The sequence below is a fragment of the Ambystoma mexicanum genome, chromosome 3q (assembly GCF_040938575.1).
Source record: "Ambystoma mexicanum isolate Mex_15411 chromosome 3q, UKY_AmexF1_1, whole genome shotgun sequence".
Classification (NCBI taxonomy): Eukaryota; Metazoa; Chordata; class Amphibia; order Caudata; family Ambystomatidae; genus Ambystoma; species Ambystoma mexicanum.
In genome coordinates this window covers 808970191-808987202 of record NC_090926.1, presented here as the reverse complement: position 1 = coordinate 808987202, position 17012 = coordinate 808970191, and the positions used below count along the sequence as shown (strand labels likewise).

Here is a 17012-nt window from a genome sequence, read left to right as displayed (position 1 = left end):
GAAGTCAGTGTGAGTGGAGTGTTGGTGTGTTGTGATCTGAAGAGGATTCTATGCTTGGCAGTTGGAAGTATGCTGACTTGGATAGGACATGCCAATGTTTTGTTCCTGGCAATTGAACTACAATAAACCTACTTAATAACTTATTTTCTAACATTGAGGAACTTTTTTGAGATATCGTAGGCCTGTACCTTCGCGACCAAATCGGGGTTACTTGGTGATTATTAGCCTTTTTAGGGTTTTTGTCTTTTGTGGTTGGTTCTTTGTCGCATAAGTGTAGGTCACTACGGAGACACTGAGTTCCTCTACTCGGTTTGTAAACTGTAGGAAAAGTTGTAACTGTGCCTGCACTTATTTGCGCCAAGATCCAAAAGTTCCGTTGTATTTGATGACAGTTTTTATTTTGAATTTTCAGCCCCTCTTGGATGACACGTGTTTCGGCGTACAACCTGCGCCTTTTTCAAATCCGGGCCTTTAATGTGTCATTACGGTTCACACAAAGAATAATGTTCTTGTTGTAAATGAAGCACTTTTAGTCTTGGGCTCAATCCCACCTGAAAATTCTGATGCTCGCACTACAAGCGTCGGGTTTATTTAAAAATAAAAAACGTTATCAAATACAACTGAACTTTTGGATTTGTCATTCATAGCAAAAGGAAATACACCAGTAATTTATCTTGGCGCAAATAAGTGCAGGCACAGTTGCAACTTTTCCTACTTAATAACTTACCTGCTGGTTCGGGTGTTCTTCAGCCTCCAAGTTATTACACATTGCGCCCACTATTCATGCACGTGCTGCCACGCCTATACCTCCACCTATGCCATTTAAACCACCTCTGCGAAGAGACATCCCCTTATCCCCTCTGCGTACCCACTATAGCGCAACTCGGTACAATGCCTTGTGGCGCCCTTAAGATTGGTATTCCAGCAGATGTTCAATGTATACCCAGTTTAACTGCCCTCCACTGCCCCAAACGCATGTCCACTACCTATGTACGTCGGGAGTGCTGAAACGAGCACCGAGCCTCCCTGCCCTTCGCTGTGGCGTACAGTGTACCCCAAACCTCACATGTCACCCAAAGTAACAAGTCCTGCAGACAATCTCCCACCTATGCCCCCCCACCCGACCCCGTTCCTGCCACCACTGCATATTGAGATCACCTGCATGAGCAGGCAGCAGCCTCTCACAGCGCAACTGATTGCTGACATGCTCTTGTGCCCACTGTTCCTGAAGGTAACAACACCCCTCCCCGACTCACACCACCACTACCAATATCATCCAAATGTAGGCTGTGAGGAACCTGAGGGCGTCCTCACTTGCTCTCCCCTGATATTCTCTGCTCATGTGGCCAAGGAAAGGCCGGCCATCGCTTTTGTTCCTGTCCCTCGAGGTAGATATGAGAGGGAGAATCACCTGGGTGGAGAAGTCTTGGGGAATGGGGAGAGGACGTCCTTAAGTGAGGCATGGCATTACCCGTTCCCTTTTCACAGCATCCGGTGGTCCCAACCGCATTCTTAGGCTATTACCAATCCTTCCCCTCCTCTTCCTTTCCAATTGACCCTACAAAAGGCCATTATTTTACTATAACGAGGAAGAAATCCACTAGAAAGGCAATTCCTCAGGTGGGTTGGAAAAATATACATCAGCCTCCTCTTATTAATATAAAGAGATATCAGAGCAATACTGAGACAAGGAAGAAGAAACTGGGAGTAATACACACTTGCATTCATTCAGACCACTCTAGTACTGAGAGGAGGAATAGGGCTGTGGGGGAGTACTGTTGTAAAAGTCAGGCATGTCCAGCTAATTGGCTTAATTATGGTCAAGCAACGAGAATGAAGGACTTGCACGTGAAACCACTTAACAGGTCTCAGGTGTATAAAATGGGTGGAGAGAACCATCCGGGAAAGAACCATGCTGATGTGAACCTTCCAGGAGAGAACGTGATGTACAGAGGCAGAGAAGGCTGGAAAAGGACTGGCTGGAGCAAAGCCGGGTCGAGCAGGAGTGCAGAAAGGATGCATGGGGCTGCAAAGCCTGTGCGAGAGTCAAGAAGCCTGCCATCCCCCTTTTCCGGCGTCCACAGCAGGAACTGTGCGACACTGACCACTCTTAACCGCCACAAGACACTGTTAGCCTCTGCTAGAGGAGAGGAGAGCGGAGCTACAGGCAGCTGAAACCAAGGATGGTGCGCGCTGCTCGCAGAAGCTCACGCGAGGAACAGGCAGAGAAGCTGAATTGGGAGGCCAATAGGAGCGATAAGAGACCGGTGCTGCCCGTAACTGTGCAGATGAAAATGTCAACACTAATTACGCAGCACAGCGCAGTGATCAGATAGATCACTTTGCCCACATCCCCGGCACGAATTTCCCTACCCGACTCCTCACACCACTTACTTTTACGGCAGCACACTTCTGTGTGCGCCGCCTACATCCCGCTATCCCTGCGGCGTCAGTTCCTCCCACTTATGTGGGTCGGACCTGATGCTGCAGGGTGCTTTTCTTTTTTTTTTTTTTTTACTCTCTTGTTCCCTTCTTACCACAATGGTAAGCGGGGATACCGCTGCAACTCCTGACTCCCGTTACTGCGCCCACAGAGAGTGGGGGACACCCCAACAACCCCCACTCTGCTTGGGTGCAGTAATGGGAGTGTGTATTTTGTGCACCCCCAAAGTCACAGTAAATGCGGGGGTGCAGTACTGAGAGCAACATTTTTGTACATTTCCAACAGAGGCAAGTTGGCATAGCGAACAAACCAAGAATTATTATAATTGCTATGGAAGATTGAATTCAATGTTGTTGAATGCCAAACAAGCTGCAAGTTGGCGTAAGTACTTTTAAAAGTGCTGCAAGCATTTCCGAATACTGAATAAAGCTGAAAAGGGTCTCAAATATCTCTGGCAGTGCTACAAGCATTATTGAATGTGCAAAGTATTAAAAGTACTTTTTATGAATGCTGCAAACATTGTTGAATAGCGAACTAAGAGGTGTGATGAGGCTTAGTGAATACAGCATGAGATCAAAGCAAGTGATGAACACTCATGAGCAAAGTGAAAGTAAGGTGATGTAAAAAGGTGAATACCACGGATGGAGTTATGTGACATAGACGTTGTGGCAAAGTCAAGAGAATGCAGAGGAGGATCTGAAATCAGTGCTGATTGATGTATTTCAAGAATACAGAAGTGTCACAAAGTTCCGAGGGTTATCTGTTGCGTGACCTGCAATGGGTGGACCGTGTGGTCTGAAAACTGCTCTTAGACCGAGTGACCCCTATTTGAAAAAGAGCAGCCAAGGAAAAGCAAATGTGAAGAAGCTTGCATTCTGCTACCATTGCTTGTGCTTGAGAAATCCAGAGAGAGGAAAGGGAACCTTTGTGAACTATTGAAAATCCTGAATGGTTAAGGAGTTCACTTGAAACTATTTTAAAAGTCAAGAGACTAGAACTGTTTGATGTTTGGAAACCTGGAACTGTGTTGACCTCTTGGGGAAGGGAACTCCGGAACATTGTGAACTGTGTTGAACTCTTGGGGAAGGTAACCCAATGCCTTTTTGGAATTGTTCTCAACTTGGGGAAGGGAAGCTGAACAAGCCATGAGCTGGAAGAAACTCAGAACTTGGTTTTGGCCACAATTTGTTTTGATGCTGATATCCTTACACATTATATATGATTAGTTGTGAAGGCAAGTATAGGTTTGGCCACAGACAGACTTTTAAGTTTAACTTATGGACACAGACTTTCCTTATTTTCTTTAGGTAGTGAAATCCAACCTTATGTTATGTTATATGAATTTATTGAGCTCACATACGCCCGAAGGCATCTTCATGCTAATTGCAAGAAGGGAATTTCATGTTAAGTACAACTAGAATAGCAGTGTTTACAGCAGCCGGTGGAAAGTAAGATGATCTTCAGTCCCGCGTAGGGTGAGAGGCAAGTCATTCCAGGCTTTGGCGGCAGCCACAGACAACACACGTCCACCTGTCCGTGAGAGTCTGAACCGGGGGATCTCCAACAAGAGGGCGGCTCGTGAGCGCAACATGCGAGTAGGAGCATATGGCACCAATTTCTCCTGCAGATATTCCGCCCACAGGCCATAAAAGGCACGATGTACAATGCACTTGGCCTTAAAGAGAATATGGCATCCTTAGCATAGGGCATGTTAGGTCTTACTCCATCCTGACATTTAAGAAAATAAAACATATACTTAAAAAGTTGAATCTGTTGTCTGTGTCTTAATTCATGATGCCTTCACAGGGCACAAAAAGACGCCTCAAGCTCTGTGCTCACACTTGGTGTCAGAGTTGGGACTCACAACTTTCAGGTCTTGCATGGCCCTTGGAGGGTGAAACTGGGATCCTCTGACTATCCATGCATGCTAGCCCCCAGCTGCCCCTCCCTTGCCAATCCCCCCCCTTCACCTGGCATGCCTAAACACCCCTTGAATGCGCAGCTTCAGGCCCCTCAAGCGTGCCCTGCTTAATGTCCGCTCTCTTGGAGCACACGCCATATCAGTCCACGATCTGATCGTCGACCAGAAACTAGACATCTTTACAGCCAGAGAATCATGACTGCACAATGGCTCTGGCCCCCTTCTCGCCTTGGCTATTCCTCCCAAATCTACCATAATGGGAGCAGGCATAGCTAACACACCAGGAGGTGGTTTGGCCCTCACCGCTAAATCCTCCCTCAATATTAGACAGATAAATATACCCCCTATATCTGGATATGAAATTCTCCTTACAAAACTCGCCATCAACCCCAAGATATCATACAACCTGTTGCTCTTATATCAGCAACCCAAATCCCACTGCTCCCCAGAGCTTGAACTACCATTGCTCCTAACCGTCACATGAAAACTACCACTAAATGTATCATACTGAGAGACGTTAACGTGGGCTTCAATGACCCGGCCGATTCCAAAGTCTTTGCCCTGGCCAAGCACTCAACAAAATGAACTTCTCCCAACATGTCACTTACTCCTGACAAAGGGCGCATCTTAGATTGGATCCTCTCCTCCAACATTCACGTGGATATTTCAACCTCAACCCAGTGCCCTGGTCGGATCACTTTCTGGTTGAGTTTGGCATCTCCCTCACACAAAAAGTTACCAAACGTATTCCTCCAACTCTGCCCACACGGATGCGCAATAGCCATAGGTTGACAAAATCAACTCTCTGGCCCACGTTACAGACACTACTCGTCCATGCAATCTCCACCTCTAATGGCCCACAACTCCATGTAGCTGCCTACTCGCAGAGCCTCCTAATAGCCATGGACCAGCATGCCCTGCAAAAATGAAAATAGCCAAACCTCACAAATCTACTAACTCCTAGTACTAATTTCCCTCTGAAGACAAAACGGAGCCCTCAAACAACGCTGGAGAAAACTCCCCACCCCCACTAACTGAGAAAACCTCTCCAACCTTACTAAAATATACAAACATACCCTCATCAAGTCCAAAAGGTATTCCTACAATTCACGCATCTCCAATACCAGCTCAAACACCAAAGAACTCTTCGTCATTTTCAAAAAGCTAGAATACCCAGTCCCAAACAGTCCACATACTTGCGCAGATAAGGATTGGTGCTCCACCATACAATTGGCCCTAACCAACAAAATGGACTTGCTTAAGACTCAAAATCACAGCCCAAAAAGCCCAACTCGCACCAAAACCCCTCACTCAGAGATTGCAATAGGCCCACCGCCTCCCCCCTACCCTCTGCCTACCCTTTTCTCCTTCTCACAAGTATCCCAAGCTGAAGTGCTCAAAACCGTCCTAGCTCTCAAACATTTGAATTGCAAGGGCGACCCATACCAACAGCTCAGGCCCCTCCAGCCTCAAAGCCTCCTGGGTCATCCCCATCCTCAAGAAACCATTGCTCGACCCCTCTCTCCCCACAAGCTACTGCCCAATCACCACTGTGCCCTTCTTCCTTAAGATTCTGGACCACATGGCCTACCACCAAGTACAGCACTATTTCAAACACCCTAGCCTCCTAGGTGCTAGACAATTGGGATTCTGTCCCAAACATAACACCGACTCAGCCCTACTCAACCTCAAAATTCAATTAGACACCATCCAAGACTCAGGCAACCTGGCCTTGCTCCTACTACTAGACCTCTCAGCAGCTTTTCATCTGGTGGATCGTGGTCTGCTCCACAATCGCCTCAGAGCGAACTTCCATTTCTCCAGTGCAGCCACAGATTGGGTAAAATCGTTCCTTTGTGGACGCATCTCCCGGGTCTAACCGGAGACTCTGCCGCTGATCCCATTGCTGTTCCTATTGGCGTCCCTCAAGGCTCCTGTCTCTCCCCTACTCTCTACAATACCTATACTAAACCCATATTCGACCTGCTTGACTACCTCGCCATTAGGTACACCAACTTTGCGGACGACACCCAAATCCTTATCCCCATCTCAGGAAACCACACTGATAACACAGCTACTGTAAACAGGGTGTAGTATAGTATTATTCAATACCGGATGGCCACTCACAACCTGTGTCTCAACAATGACAAAACTGAACTGCTCATTGTGATCCCCCTCTCTCCCGCCTCAGAGGCCTAGACCTCGCTTGTGCCTCCTTCCTTGTTGACGGCATCCCTACGGCAGTTTCAAAACATGTCAAAAACATAAGGTATGCACTTATATGCAAAACTCTCGATGAACAATCACATCACTGCCCTAGGCTCTTCCAAAGCCTACACAGTCAAGCTCATTTCCCTGAGCAGACATTTCCTCTCCCCAGAAAGCTGCCTCACACTCGCCCAAGCCATCATCCTCAGCAAACTGGACCACTGCAATGCCCTTTACATGAGCACATCATCGAAAAACATTGGTAAATTACAACTCCTACAAAACAAAGCTCTCTGTGCAGCCCTACGGCATTCACACCACATCTCAACCACCAGACGAAAGGTCCATTGGCTCTCCATCATGCCTGCATTGAATTTAAGATTCTGACCTTCGCACATAGATGCAACTACAAAAAGGCCCCTCTCTACCTCAACAACTGCATCGTCCCAAAACGTCATGTGCGCTTAGTGCGCTCCTCCACTAGCATCTCGCTTTCCACTCCCAGATTTAACAGCAAAAGAGCTTGAGCCGCATGCTCCCTGGTCACTGCTTCCTCACTCTGGAACACTCAGCCGTCCAACATCAGAAACAAACGCCTCTACTTGACCTTCAGAAAACTTGTCAAAACCTGGCTGCTCAACAAATATGACTAATTGGCCTTTCCCTGCTATTCCAGGCTCTTCCACACATATGACTTATTTGGCCTTCGCGCTGCTACCTCCTTGCTGCCTCCCTGCCCTCCTCACCCTGATGATCTACCTGTACAAATGCTGTGATACCCTTGGGTTCTGGGCAAATGTAATACATAAATAAATAAAATAAACACTGGGATGTGAATAAAGATTGTGGGCATCATGGCACTGCATTACAGACAAAATCAGTTACTGTTACTGACACTTGGTCCTGTGGGTCTACCGCAGGATTACAAGTGGTGGTAGGGTGGTGTTAGTCCCCATTTTTGCCACAAGCGGCAATTCCACTGCTGTAATTTCACCGATTTTTAGAGGAAAAGTGGAGAATTTACCTCCCGCTCTTTGCTGGAGGCAAATTCTCCACTTTTCCTACTAACTCAGAATTCAGTAGTGCAGTACAAAAGGCCGTAATTCCGTTACCGGCAAAAAAGTGGTGACAACGGAATTACAGCCACTTTTTTACTGCACTGCCGAACTCAGAATGAGGCCCAACTTCTATCTGTAAAGTAGAATATTAGGAATGCATGCAGAGAAAAAGTGTCCTTGCATCTGCGTATCTTACCAAAATAAATGATGTTTCTTTGGAAAAAATATTTTTTTATAAAAATCTAACATTGAGAAGTTACACTGAGACAATGTGTACAGAATAGATTAATTGTATATTTTTTCAACGAAGGGTTACTGGCCCTCATTGAAATGCCACATATGTTTAAACATGTGAAGCTGCTACGTAATCTAGTAGAAAACGTTATCTACATAATATGGTAATTAACAAAAAAACACATACAAAAGAAAACCTATATAATTGAAATCTATGCATTGAAAATCCTGCTTGCATATAATCATATTTTTTATGATTTAATTTGTCATTTGTTAAAGAATAGGAAGCTGAATATGGTAAGTATGATCTAATTAATTGTGCACACCTGTGCAATGCAGTTAGCAAATCTGCTTGCCCCCTTTATACGTTCTCCATATTCTTCAGGCATACACCCTCCTCCCCTCACTAACACGCTCGAATTCTGCTTAACACTTTGTACTACACATATTTACCAATTCACCGAAACAGTGAAATTGAACACCCCCTTATGAACGTCATCCATCAGGACCTTACATCGCTCATGCCAACATGTATAACACAGTCCCAACCAACGCACCTGTGCAGCATGTGCACACGAGGACCCCTTTAGACAAAGATGCTGCAAGTCCTCTCAATACAAGGCAACTGGAAACCTACCTGCACGCAGAACCACGGTTCCTCCGGTCTGGATTCAACAAAGTTAAGTTATGTTACTTGGCATTTATATAGCGCTTTCTATATCATTAGTATGACCTCAAAGCGCTGGTAGGTTGAACGCCCCTGGGAACCGTAGTTCAGGTCAGTAGAGGGAGATGGAGTCGTAAGGTGCGTGGGTGCACCCGGTATGTGTGCAGCTGGTGTAATTGTCGGATGGTAGCTGCTTCCTAGCGATAGGTGGTGCTGAGGATATCAGTTGGATGTGTGCAGTCTGGTGGGTGGACACCCAGACTGGGTTCTGGCTGCATTAGGCCTGAGAAACGCTTATGTGAACAGCTAGGCCGGAATGTGCTCGGCTAGTTCCATTTTATTAGGGTGATGAGGTGTTCATGGGGTCGTATTTGTATGTGAACAGCCAGGCCGAATTATCAGGGATATAGCTGTGTTCTAGTTGAATGATGGTGTATAGAAGAGAGTGAGCATTGCTTGCTTGCATTTTCCCAGTGTCCTTAATAACTAAACCCAGCACCCTCTCTTTTAGAGCCCAGGGCATGAGAAGTCCATGCAGATGCCAAAAGAGCCTAGTATAAAATCCAATAACTTAGTTAGTTAGTAGTAACTTTATTTCTACTGAAAATACATATTACACAAACATATTTTAAGTCGAAATATTTAAAATAGTTAATATAAAAACGATTTTGTATCTGCATTATTTCGGTCATGAACCATAATACAACCTAAAAGCATTAAGTAAATATCATTTACAATCATTCCGTATCAAGTTGCCTATAAGAAGCCAAATTGTAAAATACATAGTCAAGCTTTGACCACAATGTGAATCCTATGCCTCAGGCTTTTGATAAATAATCAACTGTTGTTAATAAGACATCAAGATTACTCAAAGACTTGCAAACGTTTAGCGCAGAGTTTATATCACTCACACAGTATTTTTATCAAGCATGATTTTTTTCATTCAAGTTTTGCTTTCGAATGTCAGTGTAAACCAGGCAGAGAAAGCAAACATGTTTGCACGTTTCCCTATCCAAGTTACAAAGAGGACACGCGTCTGTCTTCGCAGGATCCCAACTGCAACTGCTAGTTTTATGAGCAACTGGTAAAATACCGAAGAGAAGTTTAAAATATACAACTCTTGCTGGCACGTTGTCAATCAATGCAAGGTACCTTTCCTATTCCTTGATATTCTAGTAAATAGAATATTGTTCATATTGTTCCTATGAGCCAAATTCATTACAGATACTAAAAATAATGAATCTTGAAATAGATGAATGACTTCATTGGTGTATCCCAGTACTGTGACAAATCTATTTGTTGTAGATTTCGTTTAACATCTCTAAACCACGTTAGGCCAGAACTCCCTTCCCGAGAAACAACATCGTTCAGAGCTTCTTTGTAAACTTCTACATAGGGGTTTATTCACGATTTCAACCCATATAAGACAGGACGAGTATGTGTTAATTTAGGAGCTGCGGTCCATCTACGTTGCAGATGTATCATCAGGTCTGATAACAAAAGGAGGAGGGCTAACAGCCACTTTCTCACTCCTTGTCAGTATGCTATGGGCTCCACAGTCTCAGATCTCCACCCCGTGCAAACAAGCCTGGAGAGCTTTGCTTTTATACATTGTTAGTGAGGGAACAACAGCCCAGTTGCACTTAAATGCACTTAAATCGAGAGAACCTGAATACTGAGTGAGAAAATGCATTTAGTTTCGAGGTACTCTTAATAATCTGTTGCCTTTAAGAACTTGTTGGAGTGAGCTTCTAGCCCAGACCATTTATTTTAGCATAAATAATGAGCCTTTTTTTCCTTTTGCCAAAAACAGTACATTAACTTGCTATGTTTTTTCAAAGGTTAATTTCCAAGCGTTTTGTCTGATAGATAACTGTAAACAATCCAGTTGTTTCTTGAACCTGGAAATAATTGTAGATATTAAAATGGCATTGTCTGCAAATAGCAGGCTGCCGGCGGATGAACCACTGAAACTAGGGGCATCGGCGGGTAAAGATACAACTTTTTGGCTACGTCATCAATGTAGAAAAGGGCTGGCCCGGGCAAGTAGACAACCTTGATAGACGCCCTTTCCCACCTGAAAGTTGGCAGTCTGCTCACCCATGGTCCCCATATGCCAAAAGCAGAGTGTAGCAGTAATCAGGCTTAGAATTTGTTTTGCTTTGTCACCTCGAGTGGGACTGGTATGATGCGGGTCCTGTGCCTGCTGGGCCTAGAGAGCCAAGCTACTCCTCACTGATGATGCCCAATAAGGCCAAAACATGTTTAGGGATGCGTGTGGTCTCGTGCAGAAGGGATGTGACCTAGCAGTTTGGGCTGGACTACCCCTTTGGGGTGGGACCAAGCCTGATTTGCATATGGTCTTTCCTTTTCTGTAATGACTTGGCAAGCGAAGAACAATGGTCTGGCAATTCCTCTGGGCAACTGTGCAGAGGTTTGATTAATTCTAAACCTTCCCGCCATCACCACTTTGTTTTGACTAACATTCATATCCACTGTGCTAATGCCCTTTTGGAATCCCACTGGAAAAGTTGAAAGGACCTTCGATGATGTCATCCAGTCACCCAAATGGGCAAGGATAGCTGTCCCAAAGGTTTTGCTTGCAGAATCAAGGATCGAGATGAGTCGATAACTTGTAGTGATTGCAGTCCACCTTTTTTCTTATATTGGAATCATTTCCACCGTGTTTCATGATATATTAACCAAACCCAATGGAAAGATAGAATAATAGAGCAAAGTCATGAAAGGGGCCCAAACTGACACTTTTTTTTTTAAACATCTTTCCAGAATTCACTGGAGTTGTTGATTTCCAGGGCCAGGACGGGAGATAGAATATTTATTTTCAGAAAGTATGTTCTTATTTTTGGATAAGTAATGGCGAGCAGCGTGAACCACCTTGCATCCCTTCACCCTGGTGGCCTTAGGTAAAGTCAGCAAATTCAACTTAATTGCTCTGCACTTTTATCAAACAGGTTGGTTTTACGAGAAGGACAATGTAATTTTATGATTGGTTTGATCACTTCCAGATACATTTTGTCTGTGATGAACTTGGTGGGCAACTTGTGTCCCTTTGTGTTTTGGCTGCAACTCCCATCTCTCCTAGCCATCATAGTCAATCGTGAGGGATTATTAGCCCAAAATATCTGGAGGCCTATAAATTGCCCAGCCTGGTGGCATAGGGAATGATGATACATATCTATGGTTGGTGATCGTTTGTTATATAACACTGAAAGAATGACATCATGCCTCATACACTCCTGCTGGTGTTGGTTCGAGGTATCTCTAATGTGCCACTATTACATATGAGCCACTGGGCCTCATTATAACCCTGCCGGGCCGGTAATGAGGTGCTGGTATTTACATATACCGGCACTTTACCGGATCGGCAGAGTACAAGTATGCCGGTGGGGGTAACCAGACTCACTTCTAGCCAAGAGTTGGAGGTAACTCAGGCTCCCACCGGCATAAAACTGCAGGTATTTTCAAAACCGTTATTGCTGGTCCTGAAAATACCAGCAAATCCCTGCCTGGAGTCCTATTGGACTGCAAGGAATGGGGATTTACCGCCCTTCCCTGCCACCTGTAATATCAGGGTAACACTGGGATATCAGGCAGTGGCACAGTAGCTACTTTTCCGCCAGGATACCGGCAAACCTATAATGAGGACCACTGTTTCTTCAAGCAGTGCAATATCTATGGAAACTGTGTTGAGATCACTAACCTAGCATATATAAACCTGCTTAGTGTGATCATACAGAAAACCAAACTTGGGACAACTGTTCCATATTCTAGCTTGAGAGCAAGGAAATTCTGTTTATCACACGAACCAAAGGAAGAAGTGTATTAAGTAGCCAATGCTCTCAAATAGAAATGACCCCCTACGTGTGCAGGAGCAGGACACAGCGCGCAAGGAAATCCTGTGTGCTGTAACACCGCCGTTTGATGCCGAGAGTTATTAACGTGTCCATTTGCGAAATCGGTCTGTGCTCGCAATGCATGCAATATAAAGGCGTTCACATGTGTCCACACTGCTGCTGCTGGTGCTGCTGCACTCGGGGTATGAGAAACGTGCCCGCATTGCACTGCAAAGAGGTTCATTGGAAACCCGGATGCCACTTACCTGGTCGGTCTCGCATTCCCGCTGACAGGTACTCTGTGCGTCCACCCACAGGTTGGGGTTCATGTCGTTGGGGCAGATGCCAGCATGGGAGTACTTGACAGGCGGCGCCGATAGACTCGTCAGCGGGCTGTCCAGCAGCAGGAGAACCCAGAGACACTTATATCGCTGCATCCACCACATCGCGCCACTTCGCCAACAGGAAGAAGAAAAAAAACACCCTGGAATCTTCTGGCGTTTTAATACACCCACCCTCAGAACTTGCAGTGTAGTTACTTCTCGTCTGTGTCTCAGCCTGGCCTGGACTGGATTAAATCCCGAATGTTTACGCTTTGGTCGGAGAAAAAAATGTTAATACTCCGTATAGAGGAGTTGGAATGTATTTCCCAACTTGGCTGGGTGCAGCAAAGCAATGCAAACGTGCGTTGTTCCCCTCGGGCAGACACTCTCCCTGCTTGCGATACTGGCCGGGGCGGATTTGCTAATGAAAAAGGCAGGAGACAGTTTAAAGGGCCAAGGCTGGCACGGTGGGACACCTGAATGTTTGGGGACTTAAAGAGGGCATTCTTAACCTCTTCAGACCTCAAGCAGTTTCCTGCCCCGAGAATGGCATTCTATTATGAAGCGCCGCTCTCCAAACAACTCGCAGTCAGGCTAAGCGGGCTCCCCCTCGGGGACGCGGACTGCTCATTTAAAACTCTGAAATAAGACCGGGGCTGCGGGGCCGTGGAACAGAGCGCTTAATGACAAATCGATACATTTCAGATTGCCTTGGGGACGGAAGAGGTTTATCAGCATTTAAATCTAATATAAATCGGTCTTAAAGTAAAGCATATCCCGTAATACCGACAGGAAGGAGCACACACAAGCCTAGTGAATCCCTTTCTTTTGTCGTGGTGAGTCTAAACCACTTGAATAGACTGAAAACACACACACTGTTCCCGTACGTGTTTCGTGGATCCAGGTTTCGTATTGCACAATGTATGCACCTACAATTACAACTGATGTCTGGGTCTATGATTAATGGAACAACCTGCTAGCCAGACAAACATAAAGATCAGATGGTCTCTTTATGAAGCAAAAAAAAAACACAACGGTCTCTCGGGGAGGAAACATGCATGTGGCTACTAGCATTTATCTTTCCAGTAGAGCACTTAGGGCTCGTGCTCGTAGTCACTGCAGACAGCACGTCCATGGGGAAGAGACCCATGCAGTCCGGAAAGCTACAAATCAAAACGCGCACTGGCGTTTTAAAGGCATTACCTCTGCGCCCCTCTTCCTCGTCCCAGTACGAACTTACATAGCTCTCAACCATTTGTGTTGCAAAGGCGGGAGAAAACACCCGGCTTTGTTTTTGGCGGGCGAGAGCCCATTGAAGTGAATGGGCGTGCAGGATGCTGGGCGGTGTTTACAAGGCGGGTAACACCCGCCACAAGCGTGTGAGTTGAGCGAACACCCGGTTTTGTTTTTGGCGGGTGAGAGCCCATTGAAGTGAATGGGCGTGCAGGATGCTGGGCGGTGTTTACAAGGCGGGTAACACCCGCCAAAAGCGTGTGAGTTGAGCGCTATGAATATGCGCTACCAACCTCGATGACACAAACCCCTTTGCAGCATCCCATGCCCCCCACAAGGTATAACGTCCCCCTAAACCCCAGGATTCCATAATCCCCTTACAAATACGGACTTCGGCATGCAGCTGTGCTGCTTGCTGCAATTAGAATACTTTAGCTGCTGGGTTTTGAGGGGCCGTAGTTGATGATCACTTGCAATGAAGAGTCACAGCTGGAGCCTTGGTAAGAGCAGCTTGTGCCGCCTTTATTGGGAGGACAGTACTCGAAAGGGCAAAGAGAGAACTAATACTAAAGCTGCCCAATCAAGCTGCAACCGCCGCTGTCCATTGAGGCCGCATTCCATGACCCCAACGGTCACTCTACCTCGTGCCAACCATGTAGCACCGCCCGGGCCCCCGAAGAGAGCGCAAGCCGCCCTCGAGGACATGGGTGGGGAACGGTGTAAAACCCGGAACAGGCCAGAACGGTACCCTAATATATACCCTGCAGCAAAACTCACCTGAAAATGATGCAAACACACATGAAGAACATTTTGGAAATGGGGAAGGTTGAACAATGTGCTGTCATTAACCCATTGCTGCCCAAAAGCTACATTTTCACGCGAAAAAGTACCCGGAACGGGCCGGAACGGTACCCTAGTATATACAACGGCAGCACAACTCACCTGAAAATGATGCAAACACACATGAAGAACATTTTGGAAATGGTGAAGGTTGAACAATGTGCTGTCATTAACCCATTGCTGCCCAAAAGCTACATTTTCACACGAAAAAGTACCCAGAACGGGCCGCAACGGTACCCTAAAATATTAAACGGCAGCAAAACTCACCTGAAAATGATGCAGAAACACATGAAGAACATTTTGGAAATGGGGAAAGTTGAACAAAGTGCTGTCATTAACCCATTGCTGCCCAAAAGCTACATTTTCACACAAAAAAGTACCCGGAATGGTCCGGAACAGTACCCTAATATATACAACGGCAGAAAAACTCACCTGAAAATGATGCAAACACACATGAAGAACATTTTGGAAATGGGGAAGGTTGAACAATGTGCTGTCATTAACGCATTATTGCCCAAAACCAACATTTTATCATGAAAAAGTACCCGGAACGGGCCGGAACGCTACCGTAATATATAAAACGGCAGCAAAAATCACCTGAAAATAATGCAAACACACATGAAGAACATTTTGAAATGAGAAAGGTGCACCAATATGCTGTCATTAACCCACTGCCCACAATCTACATTTTATCACGAAAAAGTACCCGTAACGCTACCCTAAAATATAAAATGGCAGCAAAACTCACCTGAAAATGATGCAAACACACATGAAGAACATTTTGGAAATGGGGAAGGTTGAACAATGTGCTGTCATTAACCCATTGCTGCCAAAAAGCTACATTTTCACACGAAAAAGTACCCGGAACGGGCCGGAACGGTACCCTAGTATATACAACGGCAGCAAAACTCACCTGAAAATAATGCAAACACACATGTAGAACATTTTGAAATGAGAAAGGTGCACCAATATGCTGTCATTAACCCATTACTGCCCAAAATCTACATTATATCACAAAAAAAGTACCCGGAACGGGCCGGAATGCTAGCCTAAAATATAAAACGGCAGCAGAAATCACCTGAAAATGATGCAGACACACATGAAGAACATTTTGAAATGAGAAAGGTGCACCAATATGCTGCCATTAACCCATTACTGCCAAAATCTACATTTTATCACGAAAAAGTACCCGGAACGAGCCGGAACGCTACCCTAATATATAAAACGGCAGCAGATGCTGAGATCCCTCTTTTTGTGGCCTTTCAAATCCCGTGGTCTGATAATTTCTTTGTCTCCTTCACCTGGGGCATTAAGGGCCCACCATTTGCTCCACCAGCCAAATTGGTCCAGCTGCGTGGATGGCGCTCAGTATTTAAAACTGATATGACCTCTTTTATACTTGCCTGACTTTCAGGGCTGTCCCCTGTGGACATGAATTCTTTAACTAGTACTCTGACCGCAGTTGCTGGCAGCCTTGCTCAGCTCAAGACATCTAGGCTATCTTCACGCCCCTCTCAGCAGTGGTTCATGGACAAGCTGCGTGCCCTTCGCCTACAATGCAGGCAGATGGAGCAAAAGTGGAGGCACTCTTATACCCCCAGGAAAAAGCTTGCCTTGTCTCTGGTCACCTCCCATTATCACCTAGCCATTTCATGTGCCAAACATGTCTACGTTGCATCTATTATTGAAACTTCTGTGAATCACCCCAAGGAGTTGTTCAAAGTGGTTCGTAATCTCTCTACTAGCTTACCGGTTCCTCTTCCCTCCTCCCAGGCCCTCTGTAATTCCTTGTCCACATGTTTTATGGATGAAATCATTTCTATTCAATCGAATATTGCTCTTACTCACCTTCCTTCTGAGGCTGATATTTATATGATATGATATTTTATTTGTAATGCGCCAATACACAATTGTTTCAGAGCGCAACGAGGCAAGGGAGGGGAAACAAGGGAGGACAGAACAACGATCTTACTAGGCCCAGTAACATTAAGAACGTGCAAGTGCAGGGGAGAAGAGGGAAGGGGGAATTGCGAGGGGCAGGGGAAGAGTGGAAAGTGCCTAACACGTGATAGAACAACAACAGGTATTGTGCCCAGCAGGTGGTAAGTGCGAAAACAAGGTGTAAACAACGGGTGTATTATAGGTGCTCGAAGGGGACTGTAGTGTAGGAGATACAGACCCAAGTGCAAGGGTTGTCAGGAGGTCAGTGTGGGTGTGTGGCTGGGAGGGCA

At 45.7% G+C, this 17012-nt stretch overlaps 1 protein-coding gene across 1 annotated transcript in view; it reads right to left on the bottom strand.

Moving 5' to 3' along the window:
• Nucleotides 1-13229, bottom strand: part of WFIKKN2 (WAP, follistatin/kazal, immunoglobulin, kunitz and netrin domain containing 2) — a 252096-nt gene extending 238867 nt beyond the window's left edge. Inside the window, exon 1 of the mRNA XM_069654909.1 lies at nt 12652-13229. Coding sequence (XP_069511010.1) covers nt 12652-12831 — 180 coding nt within the window. The 5' untranslated portion in view covers nt 12832-13229. The remainder of the gene's footprint in view (nt 1-12651) is intronic.
• Nucleotides 13230-17012: the final 3783 nt, after the last annotated feature.